This window comes from Bombyx mandarina, chromosome 21, assembly GCF_030267445.1.
Source record: "Bombyx mandarina strain Sakado chromosome 21, ASM3026744v2".
Lineage (NCBI taxonomy): Eukaryota > Metazoa > Arthropoda > Insecta > Lepidoptera > Bombycidae > Bombyx > Bombyx mandarina.
Genome location: NC_143227.1, coordinates 13771227 through 13782984, shown reverse-complemented (window position 1 = coordinate 13782984; position 11758 = coordinate 13771227). Strand labels below are relative to the sequence as shown.

Sequence of the window (11758 nt, the reverse complement as noted above, 5' to 3'; positions counted from 1 at the left end):
TCCACCAATGAACGATTGAATTCAAAAAAATCAAATTGCCTATTAAAACCTCTGCCAGCTACATTTAATGTGGGTAGCAAATTAACTCAAAACACTTGTTCACATATTTGTACTTACGAAATTCTTAATTAATATTCGTACCGTGATACAATTGTTATTTCAATAAGGCTTCTACGTCACATGACTCTTTGTAAAGTGTTATTTAATTATAATTAGTACTTTGACAATCAATTGTGGTTACGATCTCAATTGCTATTAAATTAATTTGACTTGTAATCTAAAGGCCAGTGTCTAGATCTGCTTATTTGCTTCTGCTTTTGGAGTCGTCGTGGCCTAAAGTATAAGACGTCCGGTGCATTCGTATCTAGCGATGCACCGGTGTTCGAATCCCGCAGGCGGGTACCAATTTTTCTAATGAAATAAGTAGGTACTTAATAAAATTTGACTACCACGGTGAAGGAATAACATAGTGTAATAAAAATCAAAGCCGCAAAATTATAATTTGCGTAATTACTGGTGGTAGGACCTCTTGTAAGTCCGCACGGTTAAGTACCACTACCCCGCCTATTTCTGCCGTGAAGTAGTAATGCGTTTCGATTTGAAGGGTGGGGCAGTCGTTGTAACTATACTGAGACCTTAGAACTCATATTTACTTAACTTTAACTCACTCATTAACTTAGCTTAACCTACCGTTAACACCAGGTGGGCTGTGAGTTCGTCTACCCATCAAAGCAATAAAAAAAAGCTTAGCTGCGCAAGATAATCGTGGATCAATCAAAAATGAATAGATAAATATTTTTTAGCGACAATCCTGCGCAATGTACTCTACGTATTGCTGTCCGTCTTCTTATTATAAATTAATACGTTCAAAGATGACTATTGACATTTAAGTAATTCATTTATTATTGACATTACAAAAAGGTCATTAAAATTTGTCCACTCGTTCTGGTCTGTGTCCGTGAATGGCAGAAATATCTCATTCTAAGTAAGACCGCTTCATATGAGTAGTCGATAAGAATTAGAAATGTTAAATTTTGATGACCAAATTTTAAGCTAGCTAAATCTAAATCTTGAGGTTTTGTTTGTACCAACAACTCTTGTCGCTCGCAGCCGGCGCCCGACCTTGAAGCTCTCAGTCTGGGCCACTGAGACGGTGGGACAGGGTTGACGCAGAGCATATTACATCCATTCCACCGTCCCCCAAGCGCCGGACAAGTGACACGACCACCGGTTCTCTCGGTCGACGAGCCGGCAGCCAGCCTAGGCGCCGTGCTGCACTTTCTCCCGGAGCGATCAGGGGAACGCGGTCTACCATCACCCCTGAGCCTGACGTTAATCCTCCTTGGGTAATATATCCATAGCAACGTGCCGAAAAAGAGACTCTTCTGTTTCTTCTTTCATCATGTTTTACTTCATCCATTTTTGGTTCCGCGTCTTTCGCATTTTATTATCATAAGCGTTTACGCTAAAATTGATATTTCAAGATGGCAAAAAGATGAATTGATTGAGATGATACCATCATCTCGTTTTTACAATCGCACCGCCCGCCACCGGAGAAGAGTTCATCCGAACTACCTGGAGCCACTGCGTTCATTCACAATGCGTTTCCAGAGATCTTTTTAGCCACGTACCATCCGGCTTTGTAATGAGCTCCCCTCCGCGGTGTTTCCGAGCGCTATGACATGCCCTTCTTTAAACGAGGCTTGTGGAGAGTGGTTAACGGTAGGCAGTGGCTTGGTTCTGCCCCTCATTGCTGAAGTCTATGGGTAACGCTAACCGCTGATCATCATGTGGGCCGCATGCTCGCCTTCCTACAAGGGCAATAAAAGAAATAAAAATAAAGTTAAAAATGTCACCTTTTATTCATTTCTCTGTATTTTCATAACAATCCGAATGCTGACCAATAAACATAAAGCCCTCACTTACACGCCCTACCTGTGTGTTTAACATTAATAAAACCATTGTCAGTTTTGTTTGCGTTTAATAAACTTTACATGAATAGGTTCGTTTGGTCGTAAAAGCATTTCGGCTACGAGGGTAGGCCGCCAACCTTTAGTGCGGGGTTCTAGTCTGAAGTTACGACAGATCTCACTGAGGACGCACTTCATTTCCAGCATCGCGAAGCGTTGACCTGTTGAAAAGAGGTTGTAGTACACAATTACTAGGCTGCACTAAAAGTATCGGGAATGGAATATTTCCACTGTTCCTGTCATATTATTTTTTTTTTTTAATTGAAAACTCCTTGGTTTTAAAAATCGAATACCATTTATTTATTTAAAAAAAGATTCTCGGTCAAAGACAAGTCACGAGGTTTTGTCAAACTTGTTTAGTCGTTGAGAAAATGGAATTGACTCGAGAAAATTCAAGAGCGATGATTTATTATGACTTTCGAAGTGGTTTAACACAAAAACAGTGTGTTGACCGGATGATTTCTGCATTTGGTGATGAAGCCCCATCCAAAACCACAATTTATCGCTGGTTTGCTGAGTTTCAACGTGGACGTGTCAAGCTCAGTGATGATCCCCGTCAAGGTCGTCCAAAAACTGCAGTCACCCAAGAAAACGTTGATGCTGTGCGTAAGCTGATTGAGGAAGATCGACATGTGACATACCGAAATTCAGGCTACTTTAGACATTGGCATGAGTCAAATTCAAATAATCTTGCATGAACAATTAGGTGTAAAAAAGTTGTTTTCCCGATGGATACCGCATTCGCTCTGTGAAGAGCAAAAAGCGGCTCGCGTTACTTGGTGCGTCAGAACTCTCGAAAGATTCCACGCAGGATCCTCAAATGATGTATACAACATTGTATCAGGTGACGAATCCTGGATATACGCGTACGAACCCGAAACAAAAAATCAGTCACGAGTTTGGGTGTTCGAAAATGAGTTAAAGCCAACAAAAATTGTTCGTTCACGGAGTGTTGCAAAAAAAATGGTGGTCACGTTTGTCTCCAAAACCGGCCATGTTACGACTATTCCTCTTGAGGGACAAAGAACGGTTAATGCAGAATGGTATGCTAACATTTGTTTGCCACAGGTCGTTTCTGAACTCCGTAAAGAGAACTGCAACCGCCGCATCATCCTCCATCACGACAATGCGAGCTCTCACACCGCGCACAGAACAAAAGAGTTTTTATAGCAAGAAAACATAGAATTATTAGACCATCCGCCGTACAGCCCCGACCTAAGCCCTAATGATTTCTATACTTTCCCTAAAATAAAGAATAAATTGCGTGGACAGAGATTTTCATCACCTGAAGAAGCTGTGGACGCCTACAAAACGGCTATTTTGGAGACCCCAACTTCCGAATGGAATGGTTACTTCAATGATTGGTTCCATCGTATGGAAAAATGTGTAAAATTTCGCGGAGAATACTTCGAAAAGCAATAAATACATTTTTAAATAGTAATGTTGTGTCACTTCGTTAATTCCCGAAATTTTCAGTGCCGCCCTCGTACTAGAATACCATATCGTAAGATCTTTGTAACCATGAATTAGTAGGATACAAGTCATTGGGCTTTTTTTTTATTTTTTTATTCTAAATGGGTGGACGAGCTCACAGCTCACCTGGTGTTAAGTGTTTACTGGAGCCCATAGACATTTACGACGTAAATGCGCCACCCACCTTGAGATATAAGTTCTGAGGTCCCAAGTATAGTTAGAACGGCTGCCCCACCCTTCAAACCGAAACGCATTACTGCTTAACGGCAGAAATGGGCGGGGCGGTGGTACCTAACCGTGCGGACTCACAAGAGGTCCTACCACCTGTAATTATGCAAATTATAATTTTGCGGATTTCATTTTTATTACACGATGTTATTCCTTCACCGTTGAAGTCAAATTTTGTTGAGAACATATTTCATTAGAAAAATTGGTACCCACCTGGGATTCGAACACCGGTGTATCGCTCAATACGAATACACCGGACGTCTTATCCCTTAGGCCACGACGACTTCAATAATCCGATATACAATAAAATTGAAAACTTGTTCTCGTGTCTAGTGTAGTGAAAAAAAAACGTCAAACTAACCAATACAGTTCCTTGGTCCTGCGCTAAAGGGCACGAAGCTGTATGGATGCTTCAGTTCTCCGTTCAGGAATCTATCGGGCTGGAACTTCTCGGGGTCAGAAAACAGCTCTTTACGACGATGCAAATCATAGATGTGGACTGCTACTTCTGATCCTTTCTTTATCTTTAGGTCATCTAAATAAAAAAGAAGAAAATAGATTGTAAGCAAGTGAACACCTCAATTTTCTTAAAGTCATATTCTTCTAGGGACTCAATCTCGTATTTAAAGGGGGAAAGGATGAGGTCTAATCACAAGCCCCCGTATAAAGTGCTAAAATTGAACAGGGACAAGGCAAATGAACACAAGAAAACGGGCACAAATTTGAGAATTCTGTATCGATTGATTGACATTTCAATTAATACTGAGTATCCTGTAAACCTAAGTGCATTATAGAGCCTTGACTGAAATATCTAGGACTTTGGTATGGGGATTCACAACACGCGTTACCGCCATATCATCCCATGAATTCTTCGTCCCCACCAGCATCAGTAGTGGCAATCATCTCAACACTAAATTCCTGTCGTAATCGACTTGTACCTTCATTTTAGCCCTAATTTGGAGATTATGTTAACAGAATGTTAACATGAATTCCAAATTAGGGCTAAAATCCCTTAAGCGTACCTGTTCAAACAATACTCATTTCTGATCTCTGTTCCATACGTTACATTAAGCATTCCTTTGAGGAAATCCGCTCGGATAGTTAAGTTCCCCGTTCTTCGTAAGTCAACCTTGACCGAACCAAAAACATATATCCATTACGTACATATGTACATTTACATACATTTACATATCCGTCTGGGTCTCTTCATGGCTAACGCTCTCATTATTCGCTACGAAGAGACAATGTGTCACTTTGAAAGCCACAGTTCAAATTACCTTGAATAGGTTAGCTTCAGACAACTTCTCCTTTATATGTGCGATTCGAATTGTCTGTTTCACGTTTCAAATTTGGGGCGAACTACGGCTCTTTATCGTCTGACAATGTCAACAATGAAGAATCATACCTAACATAAAGTCCTCAGTGATCTCTCGAGCGATGAACGGGACACTTGGATACAGCCTCAGAGTCTCCTTCACTACAGCTTCCAAGTACTTCATCTCGGCAACATCACTGATTGTTGGCAGACGGTTAGAGTCTCCAAAAATCCCTTGCAGTTCCTTGTAAATGCGATCCTAGAGTAAAATAAGACTTCAGTAATAATGAGCTTATTTAGAAAGACGACCTCGCAAAAATCAAATTTTGGAGCTGAAATGAATGGATGATGATGCATATAAATGATAATAGATAATGACTCAAAGTTGCAATTCCATTGGAATAACTAATTCGAACAGGTGACCACAAACGTGGCGTTCTCAAAAAAAGAAAAGTTGCTGTAATGCGTTCAACAGAAAGCTACTCAACTTGAACTTGATCGTCCTCCGCGACCAACATCAAACTGAACGTTAAAGCGACTGCAGTTGTGTCGTGTCCCTGTAAGAAATAAAGCTAAGTTATAGTAACCCAAGTTTAGCGAAGGTTGATAGATATCACGGCCTATTCAGCACCGTTAGTGTCAAAGTTGTCGAGAAATCGTTGAATGGCAAAATAAAAGATCGCTTGTTGCTCTGAGTTGAGACTGCTCACAAGACAGGCCACGGTCAAGTTTCAAAGACATGACATTCAGTAATGAAGAAAGCGACGAAGAATAAAGACGCAATATTTAAAAGTAAAGGTTATGGTAGGTCCGGCTAGCCAATATTGGTGGCCTCTTACCTCTATAAATGGTTATAAAAAACCAAAGCTTCTGCGATGGCCGCGATGATCAGATAGGGTTCAGCCCTCGTGCCTGAGCATGCACAAGGTGACTAAGATCCGTTCGAGGCCACTGAGCTACTGATCAGGTATTTACACCCATTTTACAGACGACTTTGGTATATTCTGAAATAGTTATTATCCTACCAAAAAGCATTGATGCAAAAATACGAGTTTTCTTTCAAATATCAACAAACCTCAAACATAAATGTATTAACTTCATCCATTATTCCTTCAAAATCAATTTCATTTTTCTCTTCCGCTTCCAATAAAAGATCTAACATGGCCAATCTCTTTTTACGACCGAATACATCTTCTGCGACGACAGAATAGTCTCTACCAGATGCCCGTTGTCGTTTCCTCTCAACTATAACATTATGGGCGAAAGAGTGGACTTGTTTGAGGCACTTCTGAAACTTTCGCCCAACGCTAAACTGGTGGAATATAAAGTCGTTGTGGAGCCAAACTTTGGTCAGTCTGTCGAGCAGCAAAGATCCTATTTGTAGTATGGCCATTTTGTATTCGCTGGTTTCTGCTGACTTGTCTGAATCCAATTGAGTGCCCATTGCAGTTTCTAAAACAACAAAGCTCTACAGTTTTTATTTTTTTTCTCGGGTCATAGATATTTTATTTGGGTATACTTTTGCGACTTATGTTCATGTTCCTTACGTTCAGCCTTTTTGGAACCCAACGTAGTCCAGGGTGCATATGTATGTAGATTTATCTGTTATTTGAGTCCTAGAATTACATCAATTACACATACACGATACATTTTTTATATTCTCTACTAGATTCGGAATTAATGTAAAAAGCGCCATGTAATGTAGCAAGCCTGTGATTTATCCACAGCTAAATTTGCTATTCAGAATTAATGTAACAGGTTTAATATTCCCGAGAAAGAAAGCTTTCCTTCCTAGTCAATAATCCAGTCGAAGTGACGCCACTGGTAATGGAATTTACGGTCAAACGCAATTCGAAAAATAAGAACACTTTTTTTATAATACGTTACTTATCTGTGCTTTACAGAGTAATCTGAAAATTGCGCAAATATTCATATTTAGTAAATTTTTTATTGCTTAGATGGGTGGACAGACCACCTGGTGTTAAGTGGTTACTGGAGCCCATAGACATCTACAACGTAGACGCGCCACCCACCTTGAGATAGAAGTTCTAATGTCTCAGTATAGTTACAACGGCTGCCCCACCCTTCACATCGAAACGCATTAATGCTTCTCGGCAGAAATAGGCAGGGCGGTGGTACCTATCCGCGCAGTCTCACCAGTGATCCTACCACCAGTACAGTATTTGATAGGAGTTAGCGCAGAACGGGTCGTTGTGAAGAGGCTTGGTGGACTTCTGTGTGCTGATAGATAGAAAGATAAGTAGATTGGTTTTTTGGTTTAAAAACTGACAACAGTATATCTAAGACGCCGCATTACAACAAACGCGGCCTCGGTCATTAAGTAAAAGTGCTGGAACTAGTCCTTATACTGGGCTTTCATCGTAGGAAAAACATAAATAAACTCACCGCAAATCGTATACAATGTAAAGTCGCTGATAACGGGCATCAAGTCTACTTCTTCGCCCCTGTACTCCTCCAATCTCTTCACCAAGTCACAACTCTTGTCCTTAATGATTTCTAAGAAGCTCTTCAAGATGTTAAAGTGAAACGTTGGTGTCAGAATCTTACGTCTGCTGTGCCATTTAAAACCTATCAAGGAAATTGAAATTTGATTTATTTAAAAATGACTTTTAGGGCGTAACCTATTGTAAAACCGCAAGGGTAGGTATCAGCATCCAACCGTGAAGAAGTCAGGCATTCCAGTTTGAAAGACTAGTAAAGCTGGTAGGCGGGATTGACGTTATGATTTGTATGGCATTCGATAAACATTTAACGCATTGAACGCTATATGAAAAATCGAGCATTTTCAATCAGGCTGCAGTGCTCACCCGTGAGCCTTATCTCACTAAACCATCCAGACCACGAAGGTCACCCGTGAGCCTTTTAAAATATCCAAGCTAGACCGTAAAAGTTGCTAATATTTATCTTCCATGCAATTTTTTTCATTTTATAAATTTTAGAATGAGAATCTTTAGTTGATAAAATTTACTGAGTCCCTGATTTTGGCTTGGCCCAAATGGTATGTCGGCTAGTAGACTAGGCTTAGCGGGACTATACTCTATTCCAATTACGAAGTCCCATGAGACAGATGTATTATGATGTTATTGTGTGTGTGTGTGAATTAATTGTATAATCATTTAGATTGAGTGTGTATTTTTTAAATGATGTTAACGACCGTGAACAAAACGAATATTATTTCAAATTATGCGGAGCGTGAAGAGTTACGTTCTAAGATTTCTCAAAAGGGACTTCGTAATTGGAATAGAGTATTTTTGTACTTTAATTGGGCCAGACCCACCGATGGGTCGGAAAGCGTACAACGTGTTAACACTAAGTGGGCTATGTACTCGTTCAACTTATATACATTCACTGTCACCAAGCTCAAAGCTTCACGTTTGCACAGATTGGTAATCGAACCCCATACTCTAGCATGATAATATTATTTCCAAATAAGCTTGTTTAATTATATGTAAGGCTATTTTGAATATGTCGTAAACCAGATTTAGGCATCTTGTGTTGTAATGATAGCTACCGTCACATCAGCAACAAATTGCATATTTCAATGGACATGCAATGGACCTGTAATGATTTTTCGAGCTCAAAACGAAAATTTACTCGTTCACAAAACAAACTCCAAAAGTCGAGGAAGACTCATTAAAAGTTCACAGTGCGTCACTCGACTTGCGGCTACCGACGATTTAATCTATATTAGATATATGTATATAATATGTATATAGGACATTGGCTACTTGCTAAGCTGAACATTAAGAGTAACGATATTTTCATTTCTCTGTCTCGGTCAACAAGCCGCGTAGAAACATTAACAATGTTAATGTTGTAATATAATGTAATGTAATGCCCCTGTAGTGTACACCAGAGAAATAGTGAGTGCACAATAGTATCGTAGCTTAAGCTAACTTAACAAAAACCAATGATATTATAACCAAAAGATTCGTTTATCGTACCATCAAACGATACAATGAAGACTCTAGTGTAGATGACAGGTCAAGAAGTGGTCGCCCTCGGTCTGTTAGGACTCCAGCAGTGATAAAAGCTGTGAAGGCGCGAATTCAAAGAAATCCCAAACGTAAGCACAAACTGTTGGCCCTTCAGATGGGGTTAAGCAGAACCACGGTGAAAAGGGTGTTAAATGAAGACTTAGGGATTCGGGCATATCGAAGAAAAACAGGACATCGTTTGAATGCTCGTCTAATGGACCTGAGACTGAAGAGATGCCGCGCTTTGTTGAAGCGGTACGCGGGAAAAAAATATCGGGAAATTCTTTTTTCGGATGAAAAAATTTTTACCGTAGAAGAGAGCTACAACAAACAAAATGATAAGGTGTGCGCATACAGTAGTGAAGAAGCGAGCAACCGTATTCCGCGTGTCCAACGAGGTCATTTTCCATCCTCGCTCATGGTATGGTTGGGAGTTTCTTATTGGGGCTTAACAGACGTACATTTTTGTGAGAAAGGTGTAAAAACGAATGCAGTTGTGTATCAAAATACAGTCCTGACGAACCTTGTGGAACCTGTTTCTCATACCATGTTCAATAACAGGCACTGGGTATTCCAACAAGATTCGGCGCCAGCTCATAGAGCGAAGAGCACACAAGACTGGCTGGCGGCGCGTGAAATTGACTTCATCCGGCACGAAGACTGGCCCTCCTCCAGTCCAGATTTGAATCCGTTAGATTACAAGATATGGCAACACTTGGAGGAAAAGGCGTGCTCAAAGCCTCATCCCAATTTGGAGACACTCAAGACATCCTTGATTAAGGCAGCCGCCGATATTGACATGGGCCTCGTTCGTGCTGCGATAGACGACTGGCCGCGCAGATTGAAGGCCTGTATTCAAAATCACGGAGGTCATTTTGAATAAACTTTAGTGTCATAAGAATATATGTTTTGTTAAGTTCATTTTGGTATATGAATGGTTACATAATGAATAAACTTGTTTCAATTATTTTACATTAAACATGTGACAGAATTTATGACCTGACTAGGTATTTATAACGTTAACGATTGTCTGACAGACAGACAGCACGACGTGGGAATATTACGCTCGTATTGTGTTGTATTCTCTTTTTACGTTTCAACTGTGAACTTTGAGAAACTGTACGCTCTTTTTACTCTTTTTAGAATTCATTGCCGAGTTAATGTTCATATTCAAATTACGTATTATGCACGTGCTTATGTGATATGAAATCTCCGGTATTTAAAAAAAGATGTGTGGTGTCGTGGGACACGGATAGGAACGAAGTTCCTTATTATAAAAATATTTATTTTAGGTTCTATTCGAGGTACAAAGAAAATAAAACTTGAGGTTCGCAACAATCCACGGTCATTCGGTAACGTGCGAACTTATTGTGGTACACTTCATTCACGGTTGTTTGCATAAGAGTTAGTGTATTGCGCAAACGAACGCTCTGAGATCGTGGTCAATGAATGATAAAAAAATATGTTATTTTTTGTACGTTATTACAAAGTTAAGTCATACACTGTGTGCATTACTAATAAAAATCTTACGTTACGGACGTTTTTTCCCGGTTAGGGTACCCCTCCGCATCGTCCCACAAGGAATTTCGTTCCAAAAAAAAAAAGATCGTCGCATAACGAAATCTCAAATAGGATACTCTACTACACAATTGTAAATATATCTTTAAAATATTTATATATGATCTTAAGTATTCGTGTATACATATGTACCTCGGGCACGTGTAGCAGAATGTGGCGGCAATCGTAAGAACCGGCAACAAGTTAAATCTCGCTACCGACACACATAAGGTTTCATGAAAGTTCCGAAAAACATTTTTTTTTTATTGCTTAGATGGGTGGATGAACTCACAGACCACCTAGGGTTGAGTGGTAACTGGAGCCCATAGATATCTACGACGTAAATGCGCCACCCACCTTGAGATATGAGTTCTAAAGTCTCAAGTATAGTTACAACGGCTGCCCCACCCTTCAAACCGAAACGCATTACTGCTTCACGGCAGATATAGGTAGGGTGGTGGTACCTACCCGCACGGGCTCACAAGAGTGCCTACCACCAGTGATTACGCAAATTATAATTTTGCGGGTTTGATTTTTATTACACGCTGTTATTCCTTCACCGTGGAAGTCAATAGTGAACATTTGTTGAGTACTCAGGTTTTGAGAGGTCATGTCAACAGAGGTTTCATGAAAGTTCCGAACAACAATATTAGTAACGTTGTCCTGCCAAATAACACCCGCTCAGTGTAACATCTATCGTCTATCGTTGCCTATAAATGTCGCATAGGCGACGACAAATACCTAACTTTAAACTAATACACAATTTATAGTTGGACTTATAGTAGTGCCGACCATTTGTTTGTTAGCGTAACAAACAATGCAGTGAATACGACCAAAACTTTATATTCTTCTATTATATGTAAATCTATCTATTCATTCTCCTGCCCTTCTCCCGGTCACCTGGAGTTCGCGCAACATGTTTTCTCCTTCCATACTCCTTTATCATATTTCACCACCCTGTCTATCTATCTCTGCCGTGAAGTAATAATCGTTTTAGTTTGAAGGGTGGGACAGCCGTTGTAACTGTACCGAAACCTTAGAACTCATATCCTAAGGTACCGGCATTTGTAGATGTCTTTTTTTTTTTTTTTTTTTATTGCTTAGATGGGTGGACGAGCTCTATGGGCTCCGGTAACCAATTAACACCAGATGAGCTGTGAGCTCGTCCAACAATCCAAGCAATAAAAAAGAACCATTTCTTCGCTCGCTCCCCTCTT

The 11758-nt window shown here is 40.1% G+C and overlaps 1 protein-coding gene across 3 annotated transcripts in view; it reads right to left on the bottom strand.

The window, feature by feature from the left end:
• Nucleotides 1-1838: 1838 nt before the first annotated feature.
• The window catches only part of LOC114252440 (cytochrome P450 4C1-like), a 34250-nt gene continuing 24330 nt past the window's right edge, over nucleotides 1839-11758 (bottom strand). For all 3 annotated transcript variants that reach the window (XM_089736458.1, XM_089736457.1, XM_089736459.1), the window contains exons 5-10: nucleotides 7393-7575; nucleotides 6062-6438; nucleotides 5475-5543; nucleotides 5077-5245; nucleotides 4033-4206; nucleotides 1839-2131 (exon numbers count right to left, since the gene is read on the bottom strand). In XM_089736458.1, the coding sequence (XP_089592584.1) occupies nucleotides 1965-2131; nucleotides 4033-4206; nucleotides 5077-5245; nucleotides 5475-5543; nucleotides 6062-6438; nucleotides 7393-7575 (1139 nt within the window). In that variant the 3' untranslated portion in view covers nucleotides 1839-1964. The remainder of the gene's footprint in view (nucleotides 2132-4032; nucleotides 4207-5076; nucleotides 5246-5474; nucleotides 5544-6061; nucleotides 6439-7392; nucleotides 7576-11758) is intronic.